Below are 19,187 nucleotides of genomic sequence, written 5' to 3'. Positions count from 1 at the left end.
TTGAGAGAAATGTAGCATAAACCGTATAATAGCTGCTCAGACTTTAAAATGTAGCCTTGTTTGTGAAAGACAGGTTTATCCCATTTTTGTTAGACTGTGGAAATCTGTTTATACTCTTTTGGATGTGCTCTGGGTGATCTGAAATATGGTGGCTGCGTGTGTGGCATCCCCCCCCTTTATTTATCTTAAAGTAAACACCGTTTTCCTTTTTAACAAGTTCCATTTCTTGCCAGATGTGCAAAACAGTATTTTGACAGTTCATCTTTGTTTCTGTTGCTGGTTTCTCTCCCCACCCCCAGCTTTTCAAATCCTTTTTCTTCTTACCAAGTGATGAGTTGGGGTCTCGTGTGCTTAACTTAATTTTGAGTTGCTCTATGTAAACCAAATAACATTACTATAAAACGAAACTACATGTTAACTGAAATACATAGGTCTGTGTGTATGTTTTTACTAGACTTTGCAGCTCCTTAAGGCACTTGACCTGAGGGTTGCTGATTATGATCTGCAGTGGAATTGGTCTCTGCAGGGACTGAACATTGGTGGTCCTAGCCTCAGGCAGATGATTTGGACAAAAAACCAGTCAGAATATGTGGCTGAGCTCCAGATTTGTGATAGTCCTGACCTCCTGTTGACCCAGGTAGGTCATGTAGTATTTGAGGTTCAGTGTATAGAACTTGCTCACTGTTGTCTGCCACCATCTCTATAACGGTATCTCTTGATTTAGCCTTCAGCATTGCATTCTAGAATTTGTGGGAATCTGAATTTGTGGCAATTGCATGCCGGAAATGATGGAAGTACCTCAGGCCCACTGCAGTTCATAGGTTCTCTGTGTTGGCCTTAAGTCTCTATGGATTACACAGAGCTCTTGTTTATATGATACCTATTTTTATTACTTATTTTAAATTTTGTTTTATGAGAAGCATTGAGACTTAGGAACGTTTTGCCTATAGTTTTTAACCACGATTTTGTGATTTAATGCAGTGTGAATTGGGCCAATGGCTTGAAGAAGTTGAAATACTTGAACTCGAGATCTGTGGAGTTCTCTCTGAACATTCCAGTTTTTGGAAATATTAAGGAAGCTACAGGACTCCCTTCACTATATCTGCAAACCTGAATATCTGGGGAGGAAGATTGGGCAGTGGCAATAGTGACCTTAAGAAAAGGTCAATGTGCTACACTGGCCAGTCCTAATACGAGAAAGATGGGCAGAATAAACAGGTAGAAGGCTAAGGGGAAAGGGAATATTCAATCTGAAATACTCCATAACTATTCCACTAGACTCTTATTTTTAACAATTTCCACCGACCTTCTCTCTCCCTCCCCACCTTACATTGTACCTGATGTCTGTTGTACTCCTGAATCCTTTAACATATTATTTTCTAAACTTGACTATTTTAATGCATTCTCTCAATATGTCATGCTGATGCAACAATAATTATAGGTAACTTAATCTGAGTCTGTATTGCACTTTCAAGGGATGCTTGTGGGGGATATTGAAGATACTGAGACAATGTACCTAGTGTTAGAAAAGACTTAACAGCCAGCTAGTTAAAATGCAAATCTTGACCAGACATTTTCCTTTTAATCTGAAGATTTGCATCTAGAATAGAAAACTAAATCTGGCATTTATCTGATTGTATGCTGCCAGAGCAGAATTATAACAAATCCATCCCCTTTCGAACATGCTTTCAGTAGTTGTAGGATGTTGAGACATTGCTTGAGAATAATTGCCTGCCCATGAGGGTCCCTTACATATTTTCCAATAAATAAATAGCATGCTGGGTAAGCTTACATATTCCCAAAAAGAGGGCACAGATTTGCATAAATTTGCATGTGTTTATATGATACGCAAACTTAGAAATAGTGGGTGGAATTTGACGTCACACTATTACAAATGTTCCATCAGCACAAGCGTATCAGCTCCCCTTTCCTCTCGCTACTGTTCTCCCAACCACCCACCCCAAACCAATTTAGGGAGGCACAGGGGAGGGGGGCAGAATCCGATTGTGAAGCCGTCGTGCAGCCTTCTGCTGACAGGGTTTGTACGGTGAATCTGACCCAATGACTGTAATAGAAATAGAAGTGCAATACATCTCTCACTGTCAAGGGCAAGGCTGGCCCAGTTGACCTGTGTGCCTGCTCAGTCTGCCATCCAGGAGCTAAAGCCACTTCCGCCTGAGCAGGAGGTGGGGTTGCGGGCAGGCACGATCCCTTCACGTGCGCGCAGGATGTTTCCCAGTCCTGCGTGATTGGGGGGAATCCCAGATGCGTCATCCACCAGCTGCCCAATCTGATCGGCCAGGGTATGTGGCCTGCCCTATTTAAGCAGGATGTGGCCGGGATCTACCTCTACCTCTTGCCCCGCTCCCAGCAGGACATAATAGCTATCCTAAGTGAGCATCATATTTGGGACTGACTTATGGTACTTAAAAACACCACCACCACACACACAGTGTAAGTATGTGTGTGGCCATGCCACAAAACTACCGTAGTAAGGCTCCCTCAGTCTCCTCTCTTCATTTCGCCACTATACACTTGATAAGAGTGTAGGCACTTGGTGTTTTTGAAGGTTAACTCTACTGTATCTAGAGCATTGTGAATTGCATTAAATGCAAAATACTGTGCTCCACTGACAAGTCTAAGATAGATACTTAGTCCTTGTAAGATCGATCACAAACGGAAACTGAGAGCTAAGTGGCAAATCAAGGAGTACTTCTTAAGAACAGGCCTGCCTTTCAGAGACAAGAATCAGTAGCTTTTTACTGACAAGCTTCTCCTATCTCTTATTCATATTTAATATCTCTTGATCATCAAAGGCGAGTTTTTAGAGGCAGAGGAGGAGGAATAGAAATTACGGCTGGGTTCGGAAGGAGTTCAATATACCAGCCAAGCTACTATAAACTACTTCCCTTGTTGCTAATCTGATTTTCTTTTTGAAGCTGAAATTTTATCCTGTAATGGAGTAGGGAAACTGGTTTGATTTTCAGCTTAGAACAGATAAAGGAAGATAGCAAATTATAGAGATCGGTGCCTGAAACTGAAATTTACAATACCATAAACTATTAAATTAAAGAAGCATTAAATTGGTTAAACATCAGTGAGCAAAAACAACATACATACCCTGCTCACTTCACTTTTAAAACCACATAGTCATAAATGGACAGTATAAACCGAGATTGGCACAGAATTCAAGCTTTATAAAAACAAATGTTTACCAAAGTCAATCAGTTTCTATAAGTCCCATTCTACTTCATCAGTTCATTTAAAACAGCAGTGAAGAAGCTGCAGACCACAGACATAATTTGGTCCTCAAGACATCCCAGTTTGTCTCACTAGGTTACAGGTATTTGACGAAGCCATGTCCACCTGTCCTAGGCTGACATCATATATGACATATGGAATGTCCAGGGAGCTCTGCGGTTCTCTAATTTAAATTTCTTCCTGCCATTGGCCCAATTTACACATCACATTAAACCATAAACTATTCATATATGATGCCAGGTGCGGGTCAGATAAAGATTTACCTGGGCTTTGCCAGGACCACTGATCAGCTGAGCGACAGCATCTCCAAAGTCGTGTGCAGTTCCCTGTACACAGTGCTTTGTAAGTATGGACGGTCAGCTGATTGTTTTGGTAAAATAGCTCACCTGATATCATTGTGATATCAGGTCACTGACAATGCTACCCACCTGTCAAAATGTGACCCACTTGAGTTCAGGGGAATAAGTATGTGGCTCATCAGTCAGATTCAATTCCCAACTTAAAATTAGATGTACTGTATATAAGAACTCACCATTCCTTGGTGAGCTTTGCTGAAGAAATACCTAATACCAGTTCAATTCGGCTAAACACTGATAATCTGATCTATGCTAGAGATCCTAATTCAAAATTAATTCAGTTTCACAATCTTAGATCTTGTGTACCAAATCTAAATTCCCTAGACAGCAATTCCCTGCCCCAAAAGAGCATATTTTTGGGACCGAGCAAGGTCTAAAGGGTCAGCAAAATTGGCTTTCTCAAGATCTATCTTTAAGATGTTCTAAGTATCATAACTGAGCCATACACTCAGTACTGTACAAAGCTGGGTTGAAGTACTTTGGGACAGTCTCTTCCCTGGTACTCAAAAGTCTCCTGGTACCTCAAGTTTGGTGCCACCGCCTACCAATTTAGACTGGTTGGAAACCATATACAACTGACCCTAATATTTGTGGAGTAATTGCAAACACTTTAAAGGGAGCACCATGTAACTAGGGGAGTTTCTAATATGGGCCAGGCATGGCACTGAATTGTGAAATTAACCTCCTTGAAACCTGCTTCTGGCAATAAAAAAATTCATAACCGAGAAAATCAAACAAAATAAATGTACAGTATTTCTTGTTCCCTGCTGTTACCGGGAAAGAAGGCATTGGTTCTTAGTTGTTTAAAAATTCTGCCCAAAATCCTAGACTTTTTTTTAAAAGGGGAAATTGTTTCTGGCATGTCTTGTCTTTCAGGGAACAAGGGAGATACCAGGAGATGTAGGAGTAGTGTTTCTTGGTTTCCACATAGGCTGTCTTGAGTATACTTCCCTAGTGGGAATACTCTGAGATCTCTCCTCTGTTAGGCAGGATGGGGGGTGAGGGAGAGGAGAGGGAATTAACTGAACAAACTTGCATCTTATTATAGCAAAAACAATTTACCTAGAAGAGGGGAGGAAATGTGAATAGGGAGTTGGATTGTTGCCCTGTGATTACAGGAAGACAGGCATTTGTCTGGGCAGTCGAGGGCAGAAGGCCAAGGTACCTCTCTCATTATTAAAGTACTTAACATTAGCCTAGGGGAAGACAAAAGGGCAGGATTTGGAAAGGTGTCAAATTCAAATTTACCCAGGGGATATGTGAGCAAATGGATGTGTTTAAAACTAGGTTGTTGGGCTTTCCAAGTTGGAGGCTTTGGTACAGACTTGTAACAATGCATCTTGGGTTCCCTACCCTCTCACACACAACACAGATCTTTCGTATGTGTGGCTGAGCCTGGGGGTTTTGGAAACCACCTTCCTGACCATTGGACCCACTATTGGTCCTGTCCACTCAATCTGCTGCCTTTGCATGCAGGGGAATCCCTAACTCGTTGAGGGTTTGAGACCCTTTGGCTACCCTCCCCTGGTTTAACCAGCCAGTCGAAGCCGTTCCTAAGGTGTGGCCACTGTCACATGCTGACAGCTTCCAGGAGCCACAGGTGAGAGTTGAGTTCAGAGTGGGGACCAAAGATGGACAGACTACCCCAGAAGGAGCACAGCGTGTCCCTCACCAGAGGTACTACACCTCCCCTAACACCCCATACACATTTTGACTACAGATAAGCTTAAGACAAAATGCTATATACAGCAATAGCCCTCTTGTAAATCACTATCTCTGGTCTTGGATCCACTTACCGTGTGCCTTACTCTCCAGTCTGCCATTGGTGGTCAGCCAGATACTGCAGAAAAGCATCTGGAAGAGAAATGTGTGAACATGGGGGTTGCCTTTTAATCTGTTTTAGCTTGCAGGTGGCAGTATACTTGCTCTCCCAAATGCCATTTAGTATCCCTAGGATATTTAAGTACATTTTGAAAGCTACTTGGGGGGACGGGACCTTGTAATGAGAACCCTGTTTTCTGTCCCACGATTATTTACTTCCTCCTAGAGCAGTGTTTCTCAACCTTTTTTGGGCCAAGGCACACTTGTTCCATGAAAAAAATCACGAGGCACACCACCATTAAAAAAGTTAAAAAATTTAACTCTGTGCCGCCCTATATTGACTATATAATTATGACTGTAAGAAACACTTGCCAATTGCTGTGTTGGTTGCAATCTCCTGTAATAAGGCTTCACAAGCCGCTGATTTCTCTGCCAGCACAATCCTTTGCTCAGCAAGTTTCAGGTTGAGCTCATCCAGCCAGCTTCTTTAAGTTTGTCTAAAACCACCCTCCCGTGGTGGTGGCTGTTGAGAGCTGCGCTCGCCCCGCACCGTGACCCGTCCGGCTTCCTTTCCGGCGGGCCAGTGTTGTTTATTGGCGGCCGCCAGGCACGTGACAATGCAAATCGCCCTTCTCGTCGCCGCACGTCGCGGCACACCAGCCAGCGTCTTGTGTCACACTAGTGTGCCGCGGAACAGTGGTTGAGAAACGCTGTCCTAGAGAGTCTGTCTGAATACAGAGAATGCTACCACCCAATGAATTCTGCAAAACATGCCCATGTTTTTTCCTGCTCCAGGAGAGGAAAGCAGTAGTGTATTAGGGGCATCTACTATTTGCAAAGAAGTATACAACCTCAGTGTTCTTGCAATCATTGGTTATGAGCATTAGATTAAGACAAGGAATATGAGAGAGAGAGATGGCGATAATGTAACTTGTTCTATCTCCTTGTCTTCAGTCTGAAATTAAATGATCTCTTGCCTTTGTATTTCTGAAATGCAGTACTGAAAAGGAATATGAAAAGATGCTAACAGTGCACTCGTTTTGGAGATCATGGAAGCAATTTATATGAAAAGAAAGCAATTATGCTACGGAGGCTGCTACCCTTAAACTTTGTACTATGCAGCAGTTCTGGTGAAATAAGTGGAGATTTCGGGGGGGGGGGGGAGTCCTTAAAGCTTTATCCAAAACCTAGAGCACTGTAATCTGATCCTTGCAATTGGTTCCACATCCTGAGTCAATATTCAGTGGCCTAAGTGCACCAGCAAAAATGTGCTGCAGTTATTCTACACAATAGCTTACTTGAGGTGATAAAACATGGAAACACAAACTATTTATTTTCAGTGTACATTATTATTCAGGAATGTGGGCATTAAGGGGGGGGGGAATACCAAGTCAATCTTAGACATTTACTTCCTAGTCTCAGGATCATAACACTCAGTCTCAGGCAGCACTTAACACCAGCTTCAACTTGATAACATAGGCATGAAATGTGAAATACCACACTTGAAATGCTTTTTTATAAAGACAGAATTGGTGTTGAAGTACTATTCTACTTGTCTGTATAGTAATTGCATAATAGTAAGTTGACAAAGTGTTTGCCTAGTTATACCTTGTTAAAATATTTATGTCCCACCTCTGCCAAGCTGGCTAATAACAATAACCTAATAAAAACCATGGTAAAATGTAAAAGAACCTTAAGGGGATTAAAACAGCTCATCAGCAACTGTATTAAAAAAGCCAGTGATAGAATAGAGCATATTTTGTCTGTTTTCTGAGCACCATCCATGAGGGTGTTTGGTTAATGTATAAGGGGAGGGAAATTCCAAGGAGAAGATGTCACAGCTGAAAAGGTGATCTCCCCTTTGCAGCCAGCATACCTCAATGTTCAAAGGGCATTTGGTTCCGCCCCCTGGTGACGTGTCAGGCTGCCTCAGTCATCATGAGAAGTTGGTGCCCCTGATGGGGAGTCTGCCCCCTCCCCCTTTGCACAAATTCATGACAATACTAACTGTTACATCTTGCATTTGGCCTGGTAACAAACAGGCAGTCAGTGTGGATCTCAGAGTTGTAATATTGTGACAAGGTCTCACTCCTGTCAGCAATTGCTCTGCATAATTCTGCCCTGACTGCAGATTACAGACCAAGCACAAGGACAGACCCACATAGTATTGTATTGATGCTTAGCATAGTCTTTGTTCTTAGGTGTGATGGTAAGCTGCTTCCTGGGACCCAGGTGCTCTAGGAACCAAAGGCCATGTTGGATTCTGAAGTGCCAGAAAATGAAGTTCAAAGTAGAGACAGAAAAGGAACCTTGCTTAACCTTGCTATAAAAGTTAGGGACATCCTGTGCTGCAGCCTCTAAGTAGTGAAACTCCCTCCCCACAGAGGTGCACCTGACAGCTTCACTATACAGCTTTCAGCAAATGCTGGGGACAAACCTGTTCACCCTGGCCTTTGACACTTGAGGGGCATATTTTTAGGACCCACTCTGTTTTTGCATTCATAAGCTGTTCTAAATGGTTTTTCATGCTGTATTTAAAATTGTAACCTGCCCTGGGATCTTACAGTGAAGGGTGGGTAAAAAAATAAAATGATTTTGAATGATAGTAAAGCATGCAGAATATTGCAAGATATGGCAGAGAGTTTGCTGCCGTTCATCTCAATGAAGCCTAGAGGAAGGAGGCTCTGGAGTGGTCATATTCTATCCTAATATGTTTTGCTGTGCATAGATTTGAGATGTAAAATGAAGGCAACTTCATTTACAACCTTCACAGTCAACTTGCCTACTGTTGCTTCCTTGCAGAATTTAATTATAATGGTAATGATTTTCAGGAACTACTCTTAATAGTTTTCTCATTATTATACATCATTGTAAATCCACACTATTAGTGCTAAGTACAATCAAATACTCTTCATTTAACTACTAGCACATCTTAGTGTTGGTTTATGGAATGTTTCAGCTTTTTGTCTTGCTTTGTACGTAATTGGAAATATAAAATCAACACTGAGCAAGTAAAAGCTGTGTAAACAGCTTGGAGCTTTTGGAGAGTTTAATAGCTTGAACTGCCTCCAGGTTTTTTTTTTTTAAAAAGTCTGTTTTTATTATAAAATAAAAATAGTCAAGGGTAGTTCATAGGGAAAGCACATGAGGAGAATGTATTCTTACTTAAATGATTAGTCAAAATATTGTCACAAAGAAATGTACTTGTGGGAGAGTTTGTTGCAGGTGTTCATATTGCAATTTATTTATAGTTCTTAAGAAATTAGTAGAAGAGAATTTGGGAAGACACTGGCACAGGAACTAGAGAGAGGGGAGACTTCTGAAGGCACCGAAAATAGCATGTTTGGGCCCAATCTCTTTTGACTCATATGAGACTTCTTTAGAGAGAATTGACTCTGTCTTCAAAGGACAGCTAAGACCATTAATGAGATAAGATGCAAGTTTACTTGAGCTGTCCGTTGCAGAGATTGGATGTTACCCCTTAAGAGGAATCTTGCAAATTTAGGCATTTAATGCAGTACTCACATTGCCTTTGAGGCTACCTCCTGAAGTCAGTGGCAAACTCTTGCTGAAACGAACAAAGGCATAATAATTTACTGCCTCTCTGGCAGACATCTGGTCAGAACGTTGCTTATCCAATGTGTGATGCATTTTGTGCCTGGAATTAGGGTGCAAATTTTGAAGCAACTGCATTTGTTTGGGCAGTGTACTGCACAGTCACAAGTCCTAGAATCCTCTGGTGCAGCAAATATTACATGGTGTTTATTGGACCGACTTGCATACTTATAAGTGTTCTGGAATGCCTATGTTAAAACTGTGTATGAGACCTTCTCTTGTAATAAGAAATGTAACTGTTCTATTTAATGCAAATAATGCAGTAGTAATTGAGGTTGTAACTGATGACCAACATAACTACTACTAAGCATTTAAGGCAATCTATATAATAGCCACTGGATAATCCTCTTGTAAATGAAGATGATACTTGTAACTAAAAGAACATTCTGCATGCATGCTTATACTGTAATACTATACTATGCATACTATAAAATGTTTGGCTTAATTTTTTTTCCTTTTTGTAATCAGCATTTGTTGTCATTCATGTGTTCTTAGGAAGTTTATAAAACTACTCAGTGATTTATGCCAACAAGGTGTCATTAGAAAGTATTGCCTGAAGGCAGTATTTTCTTCTTTACTTCATTCAACAAATGGAGACATGGAATAGTGTCAGTAAGGGAAGGGTCTGGACAGAATGAGGGATGGAAATTTATTTCCCTCTCTTTGCAGCTTTCCTTATAGATCTCCAGTGAGCCTGCTCCTCAAAGATGGCTGTCCAAGGGATCAAGTGCAAATCCCCTCAGTTGGGAATTCACAGGTTGAAAGGGTTTGTGGCAGTGATGCTGATCATCCTCAGACATTTATTAGTATTAGACATTTATTGGCTAGATGCGGCATTTAAGGCAATACCAATGGCCAATGTAGGATATGATTGCTTGCTTTCAGACCCAAGTGCTATGAGGACCATTCATTGGCTCAGATTAACATGCAGATGCTTACCTATAAGGCCTTAGGAGGGGATTCAGTTGACTGCTGTCTCTATGTTTTGTTAAGTGATCAGCAAAGCTCTCATCCTGTCCACCCCCCCCCACGCCCTGCCATACCTTCTTTAGTCAGATGTCTGGATGGCAAAGGGTTGGTATGAAGTAAAACGGGGGTTCCCAAACTCTGGTCCATGGACCACCAGTGTTCTGTGAGCTTCATTTAGGTGAAAATACCTAAATGTGTAAAAATACAATTAAAAATCATGCAGCATGTAGAACGGTGCATTACATACAGTTGCTACAACAAGCTAAGAAAATAATAATAGTCTGCTGAATCAGGCCAATAGTCCAGCATCCTGTTCTCACAGTGGTCAACCAGATGCCAATGGGAAACCAGTGAGCAGAACATGAGCACAAGAGCACTCTCTCCTCCAGTGGTTTCCAGCAACTGGTATTCGGAAGCATTGCGGCCTCCAACTGTGGAAAAGTTTGAGCAAAGTCACCTTGGCTAGTAGCCATTGATAACCCTCTTCTCCATGAATTTGTCTAATCCTCATTTAAAGCCATTCAAGTTGGTGGCCATCACTGTCTCCTGGGGAATTGAGTTCTATAGGGTCCCTCAAGACCCTCAGCCATTTTTACATGGTCCTGGGTGTTGAGGTTGTGAGCCACTGAGGTAGAAGTGTTGTGCCAGTTTTTACCTTCTTGCAAATGGCTACAGTCCATGATATCCATGATGTAGGAGTCACATTTGCCCTCGTTTGTGACACTACTGGCTACTGTATCCCTGAGTTGTTATTGTTTAGTCGTGTCCGACTCTTCATGACCCCATGGACCATAGCATGCCAGGCACTCCTGTCGTATCCCTGAGTACAGTAGCTTAATTGTCTTCTACAAAAGTGATTGACATCTTATTAATATATTAAACATGGAAGTTGAGGAGAAAATGTGAGAGAGTAGGCTGACACCTTTAAATGACAATACCTCATGGGATTGCCAGCAGTACATGTGAACAAGGTCTAGGGTTCTTAGTGGACCACAGGTGTAAGAGGAAGCAAAAAAGAGTGATACAGCAGCAAAAAAAGCTAATGCTATTTTCTTGATCTGAGACTATACTTCTAGAAGTAATAGTACTGCTCTATTCTACCTTGATCAGGTCACATTTGGAGTTTAGACAAATTAGGATGTGTGCAGAGGAGGGTGACCAAGATGATAAAGGGTCTGGAAGCCAAGCCTTATGAGGAATGCTTGAGGGAGTTGGGTTGTTTATCCTGGAAAAGAGGAGACAGAGCAGATGTGTTAGTCAGCTTCAAATATCTAAAGGGCTTTCACTTGGAAGATGGAGCAAGCTTGTTTTCTCCTGCTCTGGACGATAAGACCCAAACCAATGGGTTCAAATGACAAGAAAGGGGATTCATACCAAACATTAGGAAGAACTTTCTTACAGTAAGAGCTGTTCAGCAGTGGAACAGACTTCCTCAGGAGTTGGCGGACTCTCCTTCATTGGAGGTTTTTAAGCAGAGATTGGTTGGCTATATATCAGGGATGCTTTATTTGTGATTCCTGTGTTGCATGGGTTGGTCTACATGACCCTCACGGTCCTTTCCAGGACTACAATTCCAGGATTCTATTTATTCATTCCATACACAAAACACACCACTTTTCTTTCCTTGTGTCCTTTTCTAGCTTTTAGCCCCTTTTCAGCTGTTCCAGGTTTCATAGCTTGAGGACAACGACGCCACTCAGCAGGGCAGGCATAGAGACTTTAAAAGTGTGTTCTACATTGTCACATTCCTTGCCCAAGTAAACCACCCCCTTTCCAGGCATAACAGTATGTATCTTTGCTAATTATTGTTGGGATGGGAGACACTCTTTCATGCTTTCTTGGGGGTAGGGAGTTGAGAGCTTTCCATTCAAGAAAATGATCTTCACCTTTGAGGAATTGAGTCTGCAGCATTGAACTATTTTTAATGTGAGCAATTGAGCAGTTTGGTGCTTAGCAGTTTGCGCACTGTGCTTCCCCCACCTTTTGCTGTTTTCCTTTAGATAGCATTGTACTGTGATCTCCTTTGTACAGTGCTGATTGTCATACCCAGTTTTCTCATCTTCTAGGCAGTGTTTACTCATTGTGAAAACTGCTGCTTGAAGGCAAAAGCACTGCAAAATGTAATCACGAACAAGTACCTTGCGGATCTCTTGGGGGAGGACAAAAGTATTATTGTATGTAGTTTTAATTTTGTGAATTGTGTTGCGAGCTTGGTATATCTTATTTCCCTGTTGCCTTGTAAAAGATTCACCTTGTGTTTAATATTCAGCCAGCTTTTTTATTGGAAGAAAATGGATTGTTGTTCAAACAGTCTAAATGCCAAGCTAGTTCAAATCTATAAATAAAAGCCCTGCTTTCATGGTACGTGACCTGCCTCTTTCATACTGAAAAGCTAAAATGTATGTGATGTACCTGTGGAAACATGTAGAGGCCAAATGAGGGAGCAGGTTGAGGGAAAACCAGTGTTTGGCACCACTAAATTGCATTTCCTAGTGTAATTCCAAGCCCTTTTCAGATAGCAGCAACAGGCTATACCTTTTTTTTTAGATTGATCAACTAGTCACAAAAATATGACTAAAACACTATATTTCATGAATTGTCAGCTTCCAGCTGCTAAAATAGGATGGTGATGGAAGCAGTAGATTTGATATTCTTATGAAGGGCCCTGTGAGCTGCAGTCCTGAAGATTTGTGGTGAACTGATCACAAATGTAATGTTTGTTGCTGCTTTTACATATGACCAGTTTTGGCAAAGTGCCTTTATCTGAACTAAGCTGCCCTACTTTGTAACAAAACGTTTGCAGGATCAGACAACAAAATTCCCTTCAACGTAGGTATGAATTCATCTTATAAATCTGGATGCTGACTTCATTCTTCATAATATATTAAGCTTTTTTTTATCACGTCAAGATTGTTAAATGAGATGTTTGTAACAATACTTTTGAACATGTTTGCATTTAATACCTTTTTATCGCAGCTCTCCATGATAAAGCATGTTCTCCTTCATGGAGAGCACGTGTTGCTGTGGAGACAAACAAGACATCCCTCTGTTGCTGGGTGGGTTAGTTTGGATGACCACGAATCTTATTGGGCACCTCTTGGTCGTTGGGGAGAATTTGATGTTGCAATTTATGATTGACGGCCAAGGGACTATTTATTCCCTGTGCACAGCATTGAGCTGCCTCTTTTCGCTGCACGCATCGGATCACCCGTCCACCTTCCCTATATTTAGAGCTGTTCGCGTTGACTGTATGCCTGTCATGGGGTTGTCTCCTTTGGGGCAAGGGCCTGGTAGGAATTTTTCCATTTGGCTGATTGGCTGGTGCCATTTGGTTTTTTGCCTACTGCGTAGCAAAATCGTCACAACTTGTAAGGTTGCAGTTAGGTATTGGTTAAATTTGGTTGATAGAGGGGGTATGGTTGGCTGTGCCTGCCCTTCCAATGCTGCTGCTGCAAGAGTATTCCATTAAAGGAATCCAGGGACTTGCCATGCTCTTGTCCGAACCCCTGTCAAGGGGCTAGGGCCACGCAAGAGCCCCTGGGAGAATTTGGGGAGAGGTGAGGGCCTGGCACCCAGCTCTATTCTCTCCCCAAAATGTTTTCCCTTATTGACTTTTGCAGGCTTGTGTATGTCAGTTCTGTTCCTACCTCTAGGTGGGAACAGATAATCGCAAACCAATGCCTAAGCAGCCACTCACATTCTGTAATCAATAAAGTTGTGGCCAAAAAACTACGCCAAAAACCATAAACAAAAATTCTGTGTGAATTTTGTTTTATTTGAGGGTGGCTTGGGGACCTTGACATGCAAGTACTGCTAAACTTCTCAGGTTGTATGGTGGGAAATGAGCCATAAGCTATACGGTTTTTACAGTTGATCTTATTTACATTTGTGCACCTTCAGAATGCGGCTCAGTTCTGCATGATGCTAACTTCTGTTTAGTGAAAAATGTTTATTTTGGCACTGTATTCCATGTTACTGCAGGATGTATCTTAGTAGTATAGAAACATTATTGATTCAAATCATTTTGTTTATTTAAACTACCATGAGAAGTTTTAATACTTACATTAACACACGAAACAAATAAGCATTTATACCTACAAATATACATAGTCCTTTCAAGTGTGTTAATAAGTAGCATAAAGCAAAAGCGAGATGATTCATTAGAACAATGTAAATTGCATAAACAGCCATACGTCACCACCAACTTTATCCTTCATAAATGTTGATCTTCGATGATTTTCATGGGCCTAAATATAATAATTTATATTACGCTATACTATATTTATAATTTCTGCATTAATGTTCTAACCCGAATCCTACAGTACCAATCAAGTAGAGCTGGAACTGCTTTCTTTTTTCAATACATGGCAATTGATATTTTAACTGCTGTTGACAGATTTATTGGGGGTTTTTTGGCATTCAATGCAGCCTTCAAAATGGTTTAGTAATACTCTAAGCCAGGCATCCCCAAACTGCAGCCCTCCAGATGTTTTGGTCTACAAATCCCATGATCCCTAGCTAACAGAACCAGTGGTCAGGAAAGATGGGAATTGTAGTCCCAAACATCTGGAGGGCCGAAGTTTGGGGGTGCCTGCTCTAAGCCATCTTATTTGGAATATTGTATCTTGTGATTGATTATAATACAGCACTAACTGTCAAAAACTTTTAATTTTGTTTAATCTCCAAAATATGTGGCATATAATCTGCATGAGGTTTTCCCAGCAGTTATCCTCAGAGAGATTTATAAATCAGGTTCAGTTTATACGATGTCAGATGCCATTGATGCATGTTCTTATATCCCCCCCCCCAAGAGTGGCTGTAATTAATGTTTTACCTTTTTTTCCCTCCTAGCCCTCCCCAATTTTCTTCTTAAATATTCAAATGCAGGTCTGCTAATCACTTCTTGTGGTAGTTCATAGAACTTTGACTTTGCATTCACTAAAAATCTTATATATTTATATTTTTGATAGTGTTTCTCCCCTCAGATGCATAGAGCAATTCCTTCAATGCTGTTGGAATCTTACTGATTCTCTATGGGTGTTTGTGTGTGATTATTTTTAATGCAGCAATAGCAAGCAGCAATAGCAAGCCCTATAAGAAAGAATTTGTACATCTTTGGGGGGAAATGAGACATCACATTACTTATGTGCTCAAGGATACTAGCCTGTTTTTCAAATATATATATCTTCAAAAACGGATATGTCCATTAATATTTCTCTCTGTCTGCTCATTATACATATGGTGTAAATGTCAACAATCCTGTATTCATATGGCCTATGAGATTGCATTGCCACCACCATCTCAGACTGCGCACATGATATATCCCAATTCTGCCTTAAGAAGTCCAGTAGTCTTAAAAGAGGGATGTGGGTGGCTCTGTGGTCTAAACCACTGAGCCTCTTGGGCATGCTAATTGGAAGGTTGGCAGTTCGAATCCGTGCAACGGGGTGAGCTCCCGTTACTCTGTCTCAGCTTCTGCCAAGCTAGCAGTTCGAAAGCATGCCAGTGCACTGCTGTGGTCGGAAGGTAAAAGGTGTTTCCTTGTGCTCTGGAACTTTTCACAGTCCTCCGTGCACCAGTAGCAGTTTAGTCATGCTGGCCACATGATCAAGAAAGCAGAAATGATAAAAGTTTACAGATTTTTTAAAAACAAAACAAAAAAATTCCTTCCAGTAGCACCTTAGATACCAACTAAGTTTGTCATTTGTATGAGCTTTCATGTTGTCAATTATTGTGAGATTAATCTGAAAACCAAATGAATGCTATATTTCACTCAAATGTCACCCAAATCATCTGCAACAGGAGGTACTGTAAGTACATCAGGTAATCTTGGAGGAAGCTGATTTTCTAGATCCATTACAGTCAGGGTTTAGGCCCAGCTTTGGCACAGAAACTGCTTCAGTTACCCTGTATAATGACACCTGTCAGGAGATAAATGTGTCCCTGTTAACTCTCCTTAACCTCTCAGTGGCTTTAGATACCATTAACCATAGTATCCTCCTGGATTGGCTGTCCGAGTTAGTGGGTGGGTAGCATTGCTTTGCAATGGTTCTGGTCCTACATGGATGGTCGTCCAGACGATCATGCTTAGAGACTGTTCAGAGTGGAGTTATCTGGAGCTTTGGACTATGCTGTCAGCAATATGCTGATGACACACAGCTCTACTTGCAGGCGTCACGGTGGATTTGCTGGACTGATGTCTTTTCTCGGTAACAGACTGGATGAAAGCCAATAAACTAAAACTCAATCCACTAAGACTGAAGCACTGCTAGTGGGCAGTTCCCTAGACCGGAAGGATGGGAGATGGCTTTCTTTTGATGGGGTTATATTCTCTCTGAAAGAGCAGGTGTGCAGCTTATGGGTACTTCTGCATCCATTGCTGTTGCTTGAGGCTCAGGTGGCCTCAGTGGCATGGAGTGCCTTCCATCAGCTTTGGGTGGTGGCCCAGCTGTGCCCCTATCTGGACAAGGTTAGCTTGACTTGTGTCGCCTATGCACTATTAACCTCTATATATAACCTCCTGCAACACAATATATGTGGGGATGCCTCTGAAGATGGTTTGGAAACTTCAGCGGGTGCAGAATTCAGTGGACAGGTTACTCACTGGGACAAGACGGTTTGAGCATATTACATTGATTGTGGCCCGACTGCTCTGGTTGCCAATTATTTTCCAGGCTGAATTTAAAGTGCTGGCTTTGACCTGTAAAATCTTAAGTGACGGAGGTATGCAATATGTCAAGGACCACCTCTCCCCATATGAACTGACCATCAGGGTGACAACACAGGCCTTTTCTGTGGCATCTCCCCATTTGTGGAATGCTCTCCCCAGGGAGGCTCGTCTGGCATCTTTATTACATATCTTTAGGCACTAGGCAAAAACTTCATTCTTCTCCCAGACCTTTGTTTAATTAGCCGATGTATGGTTTTTGAACTGTGGTGGGGGATATTGTTTTTGTTTGCTACTATGTTATTTTTTGTGTGGCTTTTTTAAAACATACTGTATTGTAAACTACTCTGATCCTCGGATGTAGATAGATATTTAATAAATAGAATAAAGAAAGAAAATTTGGTAAAGCTATTTTTTCAGACTCTTAAATTCACCCATGCCCATTTGGGCAGCCACTGCATAGTGTTAAATGGGAACTCTTAACTTCTTATTAAGGCTCAGTTAGGACTTCACCCAAGCATGAAGATTAAATTCTCAGTATATAATTTTTCTGCATGCCTACCTTTCCTTGCTGCTTCTGTTCCTCATGTATCGTCACAACATTCAGCTAAGTAGCCACTAAAGGCTGTGTCACTTGGGCTGTGGTCTTGTGCATACTTGCCTGAGAGTAGCCCCATTGATCACAGTGGGAATTATGCTATTAGGTTTGCATATTGTCCTGAGATTCTTTGTGTGTTTGCCTCTAACAGACTAAGATGCCCACTTCTCAGGGTTTTTTTAACATGAAATGTACTGCTGAATGTTAGAATGCAGCATTAATCCCTTGCTTGCTTTTATGTTTGTCCATCCTTTGCTTGTGGCTTATGTCTGTGCCTCCTTTGCTTTTCTCAGATTATATGCTGACCGTAGAGGCTGTGAAACTGAAGCCATTCTTCATGGCAGGGCACACCTTTGAAATGACATGCAAGGTATCTTCCCAGAACATCAAGACTCCTCGTTACTCAGTCCTCATTACAGCCGAGAAGCATCTGAATGACCGGTCAACTCCTAATGGGACCACTCGCATAATTTCTCTCAATCAAGATTCAGTGGTCAGACGGGAAGATTGGACAGACCAGGAACGGGTGGATGGTGTGGTCTTGGAAAAGGTTCAGGAGAACGAGTTCCGCTACAGGATGTACCAGACACAGATTTCTGATGCTGGGCTGTATCGCTGTGTGGTGACTGCATGGTCACCAGGGGGTGGAGGCATGTGGCGAGAGGCAGTCAATGGTTTATCCAACCCGATCCAGATAGACTTCCAGACCTCAGGTCAGTGCAAAGCTCAATATGTTAATCGGTGAGAGAACATGACAATAGTGCCTGTCCCAGAGATTCATTCAGAATAGCTGTGGTCCGTCGATCAGAATTTCCCCCTTTCATATTGCTGTGTTAATTGCATTTAAGAAATTCGCAAAGTTCTGGTCCACAAAGAAATCCTACTGTCATGGTATTGTCAAATAATATTTTTGTAGTCTTTATCACTGGTGGAAATCCAGGAAATTGGGGTGGAAATCCCATGCTTAGGAACACATCTTTTATTTCTCTCCATATGAATTTGATAAAAGTTACTCGGGCATCTGAGTATTGATTTGTATGTCTGCCAGTTGCCCATTGAGCCTTTAGAGATGGTCACTTTGAAACCTTAAATTTCTCTGAAGTGAGATGTGCTTGAATGGAGAATCTTCTTTGGGGTAGTCATAGTAGCTACAAGGCAGCCTTCTCTAGCTTGGTGCCCTTCAGGTGTTTGTGCACCACAACGTCTATCATTTCTGACCATTGCCCCTGTTGGGAGTTCCCAACAATATCTGGAGAGAACAGAAGTAGCTGCACATTCAACTATTTCATAAGGTCATTCAGAAGCAAGTAGCTATGGACTTCCAGTACTTGCCATTACTGTATACTTCTCCTGGCATCCTTGCTTCTTGACTTGGTTCTTCCCAAACTCTGGAATTGGTTGTTCACTAAACACCTCTGAACACCAATGTAAGTGGAAATTGTTCTGAAGTTATGGCATCTGACTGCTTCCATAACTATTGGAGCAATAAATAAATCACAAAGTTACAGTACTCCCTCCCTGGAAATAAAGGCTTAACAAAGTTTGGCTGTAACAGCAAAAATAACAACTAAGAGCTAGAATTGCAGGTGAATATAGAAATAAATTTGGGCGATACTGATTGCCCAGTACAGTATTACAATATTGACAAGGAAATAATTACCTCCTACAAAAGCAAATTCAAGCAGGTTTGGTTTTTTAATAGAAGAAATATTGTAATTTTGCGTTAATTTGTTTTTAAGTAATATTTTTGGAGCAGAGTTCTGTTGATTATTGATAATTGTCAAATGATTAAATAAATAACAAAAACAGGAAGAAAATAAATAAAACTGCTTTTGGGCCCATTGCCTACTGGTTGGCACATGTACACCTACATAGTGCACTCTGTCCAGTTGAGAGAATT

At 41.4% G+C, this 19,187-nt stretch overlaps 1 protein-coding gene across 2 annotated transcripts in view; it reads left to right on the top strand.

The window, feature by feature from the left end:
• Positions 1-19,187, top strand: part of PTGFRN (prostaglandin F2 receptor inhibitor) — an 84,045-nt gene that overhangs the window by 42,733 nt on the left and 22,125 nt on the right. Inside the window, exon 6 of one of the 2 annotated variants that reach the window (XM_035114817.3) lies at positions 17,581-18,000. The exons of the other annotated variant lie outside the window; for it this stretch is intronic. Within the exon in view, the coding sequence (XP_034970708.2) occupies positions 17,581-18,000 (420 nt within the window). The remainder of the gene's footprint in view (positions 1-17,580; positions 18,001-19,187) is intronic. 2 annotated transcript variants of the gene reach the window in all.

The sequence above is a fragment of the Zootoca vivipara genome, chromosome 4 (assembly GCF_965207765.1).
Source record: "Zootoca vivipara chromosome 4, rZooViv2.hap1.1, whole genome shotgun sequence".
Taxonomy (NCBI): Eukaryota; Metazoa; Chordata; class Lepidosauria; order Squamata; family Lacertidae; genus Zootoca; species Zootoca vivipara.
Note: the sequence above shows the minus strand (reverse complement) of the source record. Positions and strands in the feature narration are given on the sequence as shown.